Source organism: Lipotes vexillifer, unplaced genomic scaffold (assembly GCF_000442215.2).
Source record: "Lipotes vexillifer unplaced genomic scaffold, Lipotes_vexillifer_v1.1 scaffold240, whole genome shotgun sequence".
Taxonomy (NCBI): Eukaryota; Metazoa; Chordata; class Mammalia; order Artiodactyla; family Lipotidae; genus Lipotes; species Lipotes vexillifer.
In genome coordinates, this window is record NW_006797481.1 from 6,370,066 (window position 1) to 6,384,392 (window position 14,327).

The window sequence follows — 14,327 nt, forward strand, 5'->3', positions numbered from 1 at the left end:
CAATCAACAATGTCTCTCCTTAGGACTGGATGGTGAGGCAACGGTGTATTACGATATGGCTATAACATGAACAGCGAATATCTGCCATCCTAGAACTAAATATTTCTACTCTTGAGGTAACCCCACTCTACACATACTAAAAGTCTAATTTTTCTAGTAGAACTGTGATGCAAATAAAAATTCATCTGCAGGGCTTCCCTGGTGGCACAGTGGTTGAGAGTCCGCCTGCCGATGCAGGGGACACGGTTTCGTGCCCCGCTCCGGGAAGATCCCACATGCCGCGGAGCAGCTGAGCCCGTGAGCCATGGCCGCTGAGCCTGCGTGTCCGGAGCCTGTGCTCCGCAACGGGAGAGGCCACAACAGTGAGAGGCCCGCGTACCGCAAAAAAAAAAAAAAAAAATTCATCTGTAAAAGTGGAAAAAGTAAATATGAGGTCAAACAGCAGGTCTGTGCCCCATTAGAAGGCTGCCGACAATTTTTTAAATGAAAGAAAGATATCAAGAGTACACTGTACATAGGGTTAAAGTTGTCTGATAAAATTTTTGGTTCTTATACATGAATTGATATATAGAGTCATGTGTGAAATGGAATTCTTATTATGGGTCTTCGTCAAAAAATTTTTGTGAGTCACTGCATAAGATCTCCAAGATTACAGCCAGTGCTAAAAACAAAATCTATTTTTGTTTTGTTTTGTTTTGTTTTGTTTTTCAGTACGCGGGCCTCTCACTGTTGTGGCCTCTCCCGTTGCGAAGCACAGGCTCCGGACGCGCAGGCTCAGCGGCCATGGCTCACGGGCCCAGCTGCTCCGCGGCATGTGGGATCTTCCCGGACCGGGGCACGAACCTGTGTCCCCTGCATCGGCAGGTGGACTCTCAACCACTGCGCCACCAGGGAAGCCCAAAAAACAAAATCTATTTTTAAAAATTCATTAACAGGGCTTCCCTGGTGGTGCAGTGGTTGGGAATCCACCAGCCAGTGCAGGGGGCACGGGTTTCATCCCTGGTCCGGGAAGATCCCACACGCGGAGCAGCTCAGCCCGTGTGCCACAACTACTGAGCCTGCACTCTAGAGTTCGTAAGCCACAACTACTGAGCCCACGTGCTGTAACTACTGAAGCCCGCGCGCCTAGAGCCCGCGCTCCGCAACAAGAGAAGCCACCGCAGTGAGAAGGCCGCACACTGGAACGAAGAGCAGCGCCCGCTCGCCACAACGAGAGAAAGCCCGAGCGCAGCAACGAAGACCCAACACAGCCAAAAATAAATAAATAAAATAAATAATTTTTTTAAAAATTCATTAACAGCTTTTAACTACTTTTGATAAAAGTGTAGTGTCCAACATACTTAAAGGTAAAATTTAAAAGATTTAATTTTTTCAACAAGTACATAATCTAAAATTAAAAGTATAAGAAACACAAATAGCTAACAAGATAATAACGCTTATTTTTTATTTACTTTGCGGTACGCGGGCCTCTCACTGTTGTGACCTCTCCCATTGCGGAGCACAGGCTCCGGACGCGCAGGCTCAGCGGCCATGGCTCACGGGCCCAGCCGCTCCGCGGCATGTGGGATCTTCCCGGGGCGGGGCACGAACCCGTGTCCCCTGCATCGGCAGGAGGCCTCTCAACCACTGCACCACCAGGGAAGCCCCAAAACGCTTATTTTTGAAACATGAAACACCCAAGAACTAGGTCTCTATAATAAGATGCACCTGGGATTTTCTATTTACTTTACAGTCATCTGAGGATCGGTGATTTCACCGTATGACATTCAGCTTTCCTAGCTGAATACCAAAATGGTTTGTGATAAATAAACTTAAGCCAGAGCCAATGATGTATTTATATTTCCAGTCATCAAATTTCTGGAAATATGCCTGGAATTTACATGTAAAACCTTTCAACAACATATAGTGTGTTACATGTACTTGTGGTTTTGGAGGGGAGGGCTGGATAATGAATATTCCAGTGAACTTCACGTATTTTATCTTGGGAGGAAAAAGAAAACAAACACATTCCTTAATGTAAATATACCTTTTTGCTATTATTATAAAGATTGTAAAGGTTTTGGAGAACACCAAATAATGTGAAAAAATAAAATAAAATCATCCATAATCCTGTATCAAGGTAACCATTGTTTATATTTTAGAATTAAGAAACATATATCAAGCAACTGGCAAATCCTGTAACAGAAACAGATTCTAAACTCCATGGGTCAGTACAATGTTCAAACTTACTGTAAAACTGTCAAACTCCTCCACTCTAACACAATTTTTATACTCTGATTTTTCAACACCAATATTTTGAAAACTGCAGAGCAAGCTGCATGGAAATTTTTCCATTTATCTAAGGTATTAAGATCCTTCCCAACTGAAAGACACAGGTTTTTAGGCCAGTTAATAACTAAAATGGGATGTCAAAGGCAACAGGCTCTCCAGGGCTTTTTATTTTAAGAAAAGCTTACTTCGACCCCTGGCACTCAGAGTATGGCCCAGGGGCCAGTATCCACCATGAGATAAGTTCAGAAAATGAAGGTGCTTAGAAACTTCTTTAGCAATTTGACCTTGCCATAACATTTTAACTGTATTTTATAAAAGTCATCAATCAGTCTGCAATGAAATAGGAAGTTTTTTAAATGGTCTTTGACCACATTTTTTTTTTTTTAAAGAAACAATTTAGACAAAACCACTTTATCCAAACTATTTATATCCTGCTTGAAGCAACAGTTTTAAAACAAATAAAAAGTTTAGTCCAGGAAATTGCTGAAATTCTTCCCTAACTAGTGGCATATTAATCTTCCTTCCACAGGCATTTTCACTGGCCCCTGGCCCCAACTATCAAAACCAGCACCTAGTTGCTAATTAGAATACAGATATTATTATCTCTTTTAATGCTAGAAGAGACCCTTGAGAGAATCAAAACCATTTTTCCTAAGGAAAAATTGAGAGGCCCTGAGAGGTCAAACACTGACATCTAGACTTGTCTTAGGGCTCCCCTGCTATTTCGATGAGGGTTCTCACTCAACAGGTTTAGAGCCTCTCCTGCCTCTGCCTAACCCCTCCTCCCTCTCCTAGCAAATACCTCGAAAGATGCTTTCGGATTTAGTCAAGGAATTATGTAACATCATCTTAAAGAGGCCCCATTCTTTTATTTAGTAAACATTTTATAACCATTGAAAAAAGCATATCTTTTGTTGGAAATTGCATGGTTTACAAAATGGTATTGCTTCTACAAAAATTCCAAGGTTTAAAAAAATCTTCTGGTCGGGCTTCCCTGGTGGCACAGTGGTTGAGAGTCCGCCTGCTGACGCAGGGGACACGGGTTCGTGCCCCGGTCTGGGAAGATCCCACATGCCGCAGAGCGGCTGGGCCCGTGAGCCATGGCCGCTGAGCCTGCGCGTTCGGAGCCTGTGCTCCGCAACGGGAGAGGCCACGGCAGTAAGAGGCCCACGTACCACAAAAAAAAAAAAAATCTTCTGGTAGAATTTATGATCTATAAGTTCCCTTTCATTGAAGAAATACGATTATACAAAACAAAAAAAAAACCCAAAAGAACCTAAATACATATATGTTTAAATTATGGGCATCACAAAAGTTTTCCTTCTATGAGTCAAATTTGTTTTTAAATCACTAATTTATAGTCTCAATATTTTGAATCTCAGATATCATGATTATAGACATTGTGTTTAATATTCAGTGTTGACATTCATGCAATTTATACAGCTTATTTTTTAACTGATAAAATCCAACACTTGGGTCATTAAGAAAACACTGAAGAAAAACAGAACCATTCCAGTATTCTTACCTTGGACCCTGACAACATACTGGTCAACAGTTTTGTTCCCCTTCCAATTCCAACCACTACAAATCAAAGAAAGAAATATCATGACACTCTATTGTAAAACTAGGTTTTAGAAATGTTTTATGACATACATTGGTCATAATTTCTTGGCATATGTAATGTAAAGTTGGAAAACCATTTATTTAGCATAATGTGAGGACTCCTATTACTCCAATCGGTTGAACTTGTCCTGCAAGTAAGAAATTCTGAAGTGCAAGTGGGAGACTTTTTTTCCTTTTCCGAAGTGTGAAACATAATAGAAACCTCAATCCAGACAATTAGATAACAAAAAGTTTTGGAAAAACCTCAAAGGACTCACTGGAATTTTATATGGGCATCAGTGAAAATACATGGTACAATTAATCTTGGTATGATAAAATATTTGACAGAGTTCATTATTAAACAAAGCAAAAGCCATCATCATAACTAATGAACCATTTAAAGATGATTAGTGCCCAGTAGCATACAACCAAGAAAATAGAAACAACAAATCAACCCAACACAAAAAAGAATACAGGGTAAAATGAGAGCCTGGAGAGTGTATGTTCGTGTAGGCCGTACACAAAGTACAATGGCTCACGTCTCCTCAATTTCAAACATTATCCTTCTGACAACACATTTCACCAGCCAAGGATGAGAGGACATAATCATTTCTTCACCTAATAGCAAGCAAATTTTTGTAAGAATTGAAGTATTTCTCATTAATGGATACAATTTTGTAAAAGAACACAATATAACCACCACAATTCAGAATTATAAGCAACAAGGAGAAATGACTGGCAAGCTAAAAGAATTATCATGAATATTTATAGCAAATTCACTGAGTTTACTATGAATCAAATTCTACTCTAGATGTTTTCCATTCATTAGCTCATTTAATCCTTATAACAACCCTGAAAGATAATACAATTAACCCCATTTGATAGGTGAGGAAACTGAGGCATAGAGAGACTAAGAACTTTGCCCAGCACCTCACAACTAGTAAATGGTGGAGTTAAAGTTCAAACCAGACTAACAGCAGACCCCCTTCCTCTCATCCTCCCTGCCACCTTACTCATCTAGGCATTCTTCCCACTGCCACCAGCCTAAATCAGCCTATATACTGTAAACCTAGCTATTCTACATCTTATCCCTTCCTCTCCCAATTCATACCATTTCAGAAAACCTATACTGCACAAAGCCCCCAAACAATCCTCAATAGGGTCCCAATGCCTACAGTACCAACTCCTTAGTAAAGTATTCAAAGTCCATCCTTTGAAACACAGCTCACATCCCAACTCCTTCATCAAGTCCATCCCAAACCCCCGCCTCTCTCGGCTTCTCTGACAGGCATATTGGTTCAAGGACCAACATAGAAACTGTCTGCCTTCAGGATCCTCTGTTGAGCATAGCACTCTTCAAATAACAGCAGCTGCTGTGGAGGCAAAAACTTTGTACAATAATAAAAGATTCAATTCAATTTTATTCCATTCAAGAATCCCCAATCAATATTTTGCAAGGAGCTACCATGCACTCAATGCCAAGAAGAACACTTTTAATGGAACAGCACATTTCCTGACTTTGAAAGAGCTTATAATCTGATGGGGAAAATACAATACAGATAAGGGAAACTGCAAGTGCTCAAAAAACTGTTGCCTGAATTAATGAGTGAATAACTCTAAATAACAATACAACGGTATATGATTGTGTCAAAATGAACACCGAGAGAATAACTGCTGTAGGAGGTCAAAGGAGGGAGCACTCTAAATGGCTACAGAGGCCAGAGAATGCTTCATTCAAACATTTAGTGTGAGTTAGGGCTTAAAGGATGTACAGGATTTGAAGATGCAGACAAGAGAGAAGCATGTTCTAAGGAAGGAACAAACTGACAAATTCTCAGATACAAGGATGAGCACAGTGGGTTTCTCAACCAGAGTGCAGGGCGTCTTAAGAGCAGGCTGATGTGTTTGATTCTATCATGGTTTAAATGCTGGACTGATGATGATTTCTGTGCTAGTTCAGTGATCCAGAATGAAACAAGAAGGCATCTTAGAGTTACCCAGCTTAACGCTCTCATTTTATATCCAAGAAGACCAAGGCCCATTGAAGTTAGGTGATTAGTGAAAGCAGAATTTTAGGAAGACTAATACAGAAGTGGTATATAGAAAAATTAACTGGAGTTGAGACCTAGCCAACCAGCAGCTTTTCATTCAAGGGGCAGTTTATGGGACAGAATTTTTATTCAGCTTTTTCCCATTCCACCGTTCAAAATTTTATTGTATACGTACAGAAATAAATAAGACCTGGTTTTAGCCCTCAGTGAGTTAACAAAAACAAAGAATACAGTGAAGTTTTACACTGGCAATATAAAAAAGCAAGTGGGCAGGCTTCACATGTAGGAGACAGCATTTTAACCAAATCAGGAAAGGTTAGTAGGATTTCTACAACTAAAGAAGACAGAGATGAGCAGTTTATCTGAGAGGAAAAGCATAAGCAAATACACAACAGTTTGAAAAAGTGTGCAGAATTAGAATAATGAATGAAAACCAGGATTTTCCAAGTACTGTCTCACAATTACTACTCTATCTCCCAAGTTTTCTGTGCTCAGATGTTTCTCTATAAAAAAATAAAGCCACTGTCTCCAAACCTGTACAAATGTCCTAATACTCTATTCTCAAATCATTGAATTTATTTATGATGAGAGTCACTTTAGGGACGGCAAGTCTATTACACATGTTAATTCCAAAGCATTTTGCAGTTGGAAGTTTCTACGGCCATTTATCTAACTCTCCAAGACCCTTGCAATCACTTGAAAAGACCAGTATCTTTCCACTTCCAGGAATCTATCTTAATAATCCAAAACAAAGAGGAAGTTTTATTCATAAAGATGATCCTTACAAAATCAGTCCTACTAACAAAACTGGTAATAACCTCCAATGACCTCAAATAAGGAAATGGTTAAATCAATATGACATCACATGATATTGCCATTAAAAATAATGTTTATTTCCCTCTTAGAACTGCTTTTGCCACATCCCATAAGTTTTAATATGTTGTATTTGCATTTTATTTGTCTCAAGATATTTTTTGATTTCCCTTTTGATTTCTTCCTTGACCCACTGATTATTCAGAAGTGTGTTATTTAATATCGCTTTCCTCCTGTAATTGATTTCTAGTTTCTTACCACTGTGGTTGGAGAAGATACTTGATATGATTTCAACACTTTAAACATATACAATTATATTGGTCAATTATTCCTCAATAAAGTCTAAAAAAAGAAAAAATTTACAAATTTTTTTAATTAACATGAAAAAATGCTATGTTATGATGTTAAGTAAAAAAAGGATACAATGTACATACATACAGTAAAACAGGTCAACTTAAAAATTCTGCATAGACAAAAAGCTAGGAAGAAATATAACAAAAATGTTAACAGTGATTATTGCTGGAAGGTAGAAAATGTATAAGTTTTATTTTCAACTTTTTTTGTATTTTCTAAATTTTTTCACTGTAATTTTCTAACCTCTAAAGTTAAAAAATAACTTCTAAAATGATGTATAGGGCTTCCCTGGTGGCGCAGTGGTTGAGAGTCCGCCTGCCGATGCAGGGGACACGGGTTCGTGCCCCACCCCGGGAAGATCCCACATGCCGCGGAGCGGCTGGGCCCATGAGCCATGGCCGCTGAGCCTGCGCATCCGGAGCCTGTGCTCCGCAACAGGAGAGGCCACAACAGTGAGAGGCCCGCGTACCGCAAAAAACAAAAAACAAATAAAATGGTGTATAAAAACTCAATTTCCATTTTAAGTGATTTATAATAGATGGGTATATTAGTTTCCTATTGCTGCTGTAATAAATTACCAACATAGTGGTTTAAAACAAAACAAACTTATTATCCTACAGTTCTAGAGGTCAGGAGTCTAAGGTGGGTTTTACTACGATAAAAATCAAGGTGTCAGCACAACTGCATTCTTTTCTGGAGGCCCTAGGGGAAAATCTTTCTCTGGAGCCTTCTTAGAGGAGTTTTCTTGCCTTTTCCAGCTTCTAGAAGCTGTTCATCTTCCTTGGTTCATGGCCCCCTTCCTCATCAAGGCCAGCAATCTCATCACTACAAACTCTGCTTCCATCGCCACATCTTTTTTGACACTCTTCTGCCTCCTCTTCCACTTTTAAAGACCCTTCTGATTACGCTGGATCCACCAGGATATTCCAGGATATCTCTTAAAGTCAACTAATGAACAACATTAATTCCACGTGCAACTTTAATGCCCCCTCGTTACATAACCTAACATACTCATAGGTTCTGGAGATTAGGACACGGACATCTTTAGGGGGGCCATTATTCTGCTTATCACAGCAGCACATTTTATCCTCTTCCTTCTTAGATTTATGGTGCTGTGCCTTAGAAAACAGAAGGTTATAATAAATAGGCTTCAACTCTAGAAGAGCTGAACTGGTAAGAATCCTGAAGCCACTTCTAGAACCAATGGCAAAGAATGCTGTGATTGACTGGTAATTTCTGCTATGGACATGGGGAGCAGGGAACAAAGGCAGGAGTGCTAGGTATTTGCCATCCCAGGTTAGGACAGAGACTTTAAAACTGAGCAGGTCCAGGTTCAGCTCCTGACCTTGCCACTAACTATGGGACGGACCTCACATACAATAAGTGCTCAATAAATGATTATTATTAGTTATGATAAGAAACAGTAATTAAGGTATCAGAATTTGCCTATTCAAGTTCTCTAATTCAGGAAAATGAATTTCCATGTGTTTTTTTTCTATTTTAACCTCAGGTAAAGATGTTTTTGTCAACATGCATCAAATAAAATCTGTAATTTCAGAAAATGCAAAATCATAAACTGCTTCTAATTTTCTTGAAAAATACAATTTTATTCACCAATTTTATCCTTTTCTTCTAAGTAAGCATTCATTTCCTTTGGCTAGCTTAGATCAGGTTTGTTTTTATTTGTATCTAATTTCAGCGCTAATAAAATGGATTGGATCATGTAGCACAGTATTTTTTAAAGCATGAGTCACAATCCATTAGGGCAGCATGAAATCAATTTGCTGGATTATGATCAACATTTTTTAAAAAATGGAATACAATAAAATATAAAACACCAGGGCATATAAAAAGCTAAGTATTGTTCCATAAAAGTATTTTTCTAGTATGTGGGGAAGGGGGAGATAGGGAGAATCCCAACATATGTATTTCTGTGACTGTGGATACAGTTACAAGTGGATAAACACTTTAGCAGTCTATAAAGATAGACCAGAACCTCTACTAGATGCAAAAAAAAAAAAAAAAAAAAGGAGGGAAGAAAAAAGGAAAAATGACTCCTCTCCCCTCAATCAATTCTATCAATTTTCCTCCACATACAATAAGACATTCAACTAATGTCCCCAAGACAGAGTGACTTCCTCTGAAGAACTATAAGATTCGCCTTCTCAAGAGAGCTAATGTCAGCGTTAGATTCGATATAGGCAGAACAAAGAGCCATATACCTTGTCAGGAGTCCCCAAGACTATCCCACCCTGGAAGATTCATCCATGACTAAGATTTACCTACCGTGACATCCTAAGGTTACACAGCTGTATCCTAAGGGTAAAGACACTGGAGAAAATCCATACTCAGGTTCCTTATTCTCTCTCCCTCTTATGAGGGCGGACACTTGAGCACATTCCTTCCTCCAACAATCCAACAAGGAATAACATGTGTACAATGTTCCTGCTCAAGGGAGCCCATTAGAAACTCAGCACCCAAAGTTTTTATTGGAGGGGATGAGAGGAATGGTCACCTAGACACCCTCTGCCTGCATGGTGGGACAAAATCCCAGATCCCAAGATAGAAAGCAGGCATTTAGCATAAACCACACTGTTCACACAAACAGTCAAGGCACAGTAAACCCATCCTTATCGGATGGGGAAAGGTGGGAACACAACCAAATCCAAGCCCCCAGATGCAAGCAGGCCTTTCTAAAGACAGTGATTTCAGGCCCGCTATGTTAACTCTTTTCTGCACAGATACAAACCCTTTCTCAAAGTCCATCCAGACATAAAAGTGGCTATTTCTAACAGCCTTCTATACCTTGTGCCAAATGATACAAGGGCTTCTTGAGAAGATGGCACTATAAATCCAGTAGATCTGAAATATTCCAAAGTAGACTGAAAATGGCACGGCCTTAGTTAATTTTATCTGTTCTTAATCAATATTTCTTTCTGATGTAAGTGGCAGTTACATCAAACTTCCATTCGTATCTCTTACCCAGGACTCCTCGGGCTGCACTGTCTAGAGTCCCTCCATGCCCAATTTTCAAAGTCTGCTTTTTCCTCTTGGTCCATTCTGGAGAAGGCATTCCAGCTTCTATAAGAGTAATTGGGATGAAAAAAAGGTAATTACTGAGACAAATGAAGTAGAATCTCCATAAATATGGGATGAGGCAGTGTGGATGGAGTACTCAAAACAAATAAAAAGTACTGTACAAACTTAATATGTTAAGATTATGACGATATTACTAACAAAGGACAGACTTTAAAATGTACAGATGCTCCCTAAATTACAAAGAAATAGTATTCCCAAATTAGTTGTCTAGAAACTAGAATTCATTTTCCAAGGAAAAGAAAAAATTTTTTTTTAAAGTGGGTAAATATCCAGACGAACCCACAAAGATCTAGTAAAGTCCTGGTAGTAGTGGGCTGGTAGATAGAGAATGATGAAAAGAAGTTTGTTTTTACATAGGCAGCTAGTTTTTAAAGTCCTCAATTTCATTTCCAAAATCTCTTTTGTTCCCTGGTGTTCTTTGCTGGTCTCTCCAGCTACCTAAATGTTGGGAGTACATCTCATACAGGGTTACTTCTGAGAACACTAAGTTCCCAAACTATCTGTAGGTCTGTCCTCCTCTCCTAATCAAAACTCTCAATTCCTTAAAGAAGCTAATCTCAACAAAAGGTTATGTGGGAAGAGGGTAACAGTTTAAGTTGCCACTTATACTCCAAAGCATTTAGATATTAAAAAAGAAAGAAAGAAAAAAGCCAACCTGGCCTATCTCATATTCCTATTGTAAAAAATAAAATGAAATAATGCGATCTGAATGTGCTTTGGAAACTCAAAGCACTATAACAATATGCTGTTATTATCATCATCCTCATCATCATGGCATATAACATTATATTGAGAGAATATTGGCTAACTAGGCTTCAAATGAGAAAGGAGAGAACAGCAGGAAGAGCTCTACTGATCTGTACCCCTCCAAACCCATCAAACCTTCCTTATTACCACTGACACAGAGAAGATGGAAAATAGAGTAAAAGAAAATGAAAAGAGAGGGCAGAGACAGGAAAGGAGGGAAGGCAGAGTAACAGTGAAGAAGCCAGATTCAATGGCCCAAAGGATAAGCTGGGTTGTAATTACCACCTTACTGAGTCAGAACTCAGTCTGGAACACAGTCCTATTGTCACTCTCTGATTACAACATCACCCTGCTTGGAAGGACATGACCATATGCTTTAACATAAATCTGTAAGGCGAGGCCTAGGCTTCAAACGCTTCACTTTCACTTGTAACCCATTATGAATCTCTTGTACTGTATTCATAGAAATATTTTGGGGAACTCTTTGTATTTTCTTTTATTTTTTTATTTTTATTTTTATAATATTCTTTTTTCTTTAAACCCCACATTTGTTTATTTATTTATTTTTGGCTGTGTTGGGTCTTCGCTTCTGTGCGAGGGCTTTCTCTAGTTGTGGCAAGCGGGGGCCCCTCTTCATCGCGGTGCGCGGGCCTCTCACTATCGTGGCCTCTCTTGTTGCGGAGCACAGGCTCCAGACGCGCAGGCTCAGTAGTTGTGGCTCACGGGCCTAGTTGCCCTGCGGCATGTGGGATCTTCCCAGACCAGGGCTCGAACCTGTGTCCCCTGCATTAGCAGGCAGATTCTCAACCACTGCGCCACCAGGGAAGCCCTGTATTTTTAACTTGATGGTCCTTGGAGTGTGGAGGCCCTAAAATTTACTGTCTTCCCTTTGTGTCCAAATTTACCTCTTTCAATTTTGAAGACACACTGTCTCTACTACATTGGAATTTGGTTCACCCCACTGGTACCATTCATGGATGAGTATTTATTAAGATCTTTTCTAGCTATAAAATTCTGATATGTTTTAGTCCTTGAAGGATTCAAAAAGACGGAAGAGCAGAGATTTTAGTACGACATGAATCAATGTAAGGAAAGGCAAGGAATGTTAGTAGCGAGCATGACAACTGACTGCGGCCTAAATCAGCGGTTGTCAAACCTGGCTGGCATTAGAATGTCTTGCCCTGGAATCTGTATCTTTAAGAGGACCTTCCCAGACAATTCTGACAGCCAGTTAGAATGGCATTTGGGAAGCCCTGGTCTGGCTAACATAAATATAGAATAGGCCAATCACAAGCAATATAGAAATGGAGAGTAATGAGAATGTCTACTTCTGAGTGAGTGGCTTCCAGAAGATGGTCCAGCAACAGCCTTGAAACAATCAATTTTAACTAAGTTTCAAGAGGAATTTCAGTTCTTGGTAGGCAGATTAATCAGAAGGCCAGGATATGGCTTTAATCCTATCAGAAACTTGTCTGAAAGAAAGAATGATAATCATTACCTTGAGGATCAAAAAAGCCTTAGCTTAGCTAACAAATCAGGCCAAATGAAAGCAATTCTATGAAGGAAACAACTCCATGATGACACCACAAAGCTTGTCCTTGATGTAGTTCCTTCCTTCAGCATCCCGTATATGACCCATCCTTACAGGTAACAAAGTATAATGAAAGTATAACAAAAGAATAAGCAGATATAACATAGGTATTAAACATCTTCAGGAATGTACCTTTGCCAATAAACATTTGAATCTGTATTGTGTCAGTTTTAATTAACAAATTCCTACCAGAATATTTGCTTTTGCAGTAAAAAGGGTGGGGGAGGCGGTAACATTTGCCAGGGGACACTAAACAAAGAAGAAATTTCCTGTACTGATTTCATGGAAAAATAAGCCAGGGCCAAACTCTGGAGGGCCTTGAAAACCCAGTTAAATAGTTTTATCACCAAAGTTTGCAGAAATTACTGCTATGAGCTTAGCAAGACACAGTGTCTTTCACCCTCACCTCTCCATAGGCTAGCACAGGTCTGACTTATTGCAAGATCCAAAGAAATCCAAGGTTCCTTGATTCCATTGCCTGAAATGATCTACTGGACTGATGAACTGAGAGATCCTTCAGGCTTTTCTAATATTCTCCCAGTGCATATGAGGAAACAAACAAACAAACAAAAAGGTGCTCTTAGAAGTGACCAAGTTATATTTAGTGTTCGTCAAAATGTGGTCCATTGACTACTTACACCAGAATCACCCGGAGCAACAGTTTAAAAATGCAGTTTCCTAAAAATACCCCATATCCTCAGAATCACAGTCTCTGAGGGGGGCAAGGATTAGGAATCTGCATTTGTACAAGGGACTCTAAATAATTCTTATGCCCACTATATGAAAACCACTGTGTTGAGTCTTGGTTAACTAAGTAACATCCGCATTTCCAACATATTTTTAGGAATGCAACTTTGGGGTGTAGAGAGCCAGTGATTCCGTTGGGTAGAGTTTATCTACGTGAGCCAAACAAAAGGCTTCTGAGGGATCAGATTGTAGAAAACTCGTCTGCAGGCCCAAGAGCAGAGGTTTATTTGTGGATGTGTGGGTTTTGCTTTTTGTTTTTGTTTTTTTTTTCCCTTGAGAACGACAACTGCCAACTAGGCTACAGGAGTTCACGTCAGGACAAGTCCAAGCCGGAGATGCCCCAGATTTCTGTCCAGAGCTTACACTGTGGCCGTTCTCCCTTTCCCTTCCTCTTATCTCTTGAGCCACGAGAGCGCGAAAAGCCCAGTGTGCTCTGTACGGCTTCCGCTCTCACGGCGACCGCCTCGCCTCGGCCTGGTCCCCACCCGGCTGCAGTACCTGCCAGCAGCTTCTCCTTCAGCCGATTCAGCAGCTCGGCTGAAGTGGGCCCTTTGGGCTTGTGCACGGCGAACACGCCGCTCAGGGACAGCAGCTTAGTAGCCAACGCGGGCTTGGAGACCCTGGCTTCGGATCCGGTCCTGGCCGCAATCGCCGCGGCTGCAGCCATCGCTGAGGATGTGGCGGCCGTGGCTGCAGCCATTTCTGCACTTTCGGGGACTGGGGCTGTGTCTGGTTTCAAGGATGACGATGATACCACCGCCGCCTCAGCAGCTGCCATACTTTCGTAGCCCAGACCTGTTTTGTTTCGTGGAGTCGCACGCTAATGACGCAAAAGGAGTGCGCCCAACAACCCCCCAGTCTTTCCCCTTGCTTCGAAGCTGCCCGGGCGGAGTGGGGTCGCAAGGGCTTGTGGGGATTGTAGTCCATGGCTTTCCCGTGCTGGCCGAGAGTCGCTGAGTCTTCCGAGGGCTCTGATGCAGTAGTTTTTCTCGTATACTACTGCCTGCTTCTTAGGTGGGGTTAGTTCGGTGCCGCAGGTGTAATTTGGGGTT

General features: G+C 40.5%; 1 protein-coding gene across 1 annotated transcript in view; it reads right to left on the reverse strand.

The window, feature by feature from the left end:
- Positions 1–14,070, reverse strand: part of TRUB1 (TruB pseudouridine synthase family member 1) — a 29,486-nt gene extending 15,416 nt beyond the window's left edge. The window contains exons 1-3 of the mRNA XM_007469607.1: positions 13,774–14,070; positions 10,074–10,172; positions 3,797–3,852 (exon numbers count right to left, since the gene is read on the reverse strand). Coding sequence (XP_007469669.1) covers positions 3,797–3,852; positions 10,074–10,172; positions 13,774–14,053 — 435 coding nt within the window. The 5' untranslated portion in view covers positions 14,054–14,070. The remainder of the gene's footprint in view (positions 1–3,796; positions 3,853–10,073; positions 10,173–13,773) is intronic.
- Positions 14,071–14,327: the final 257 nt, after the last annotated feature.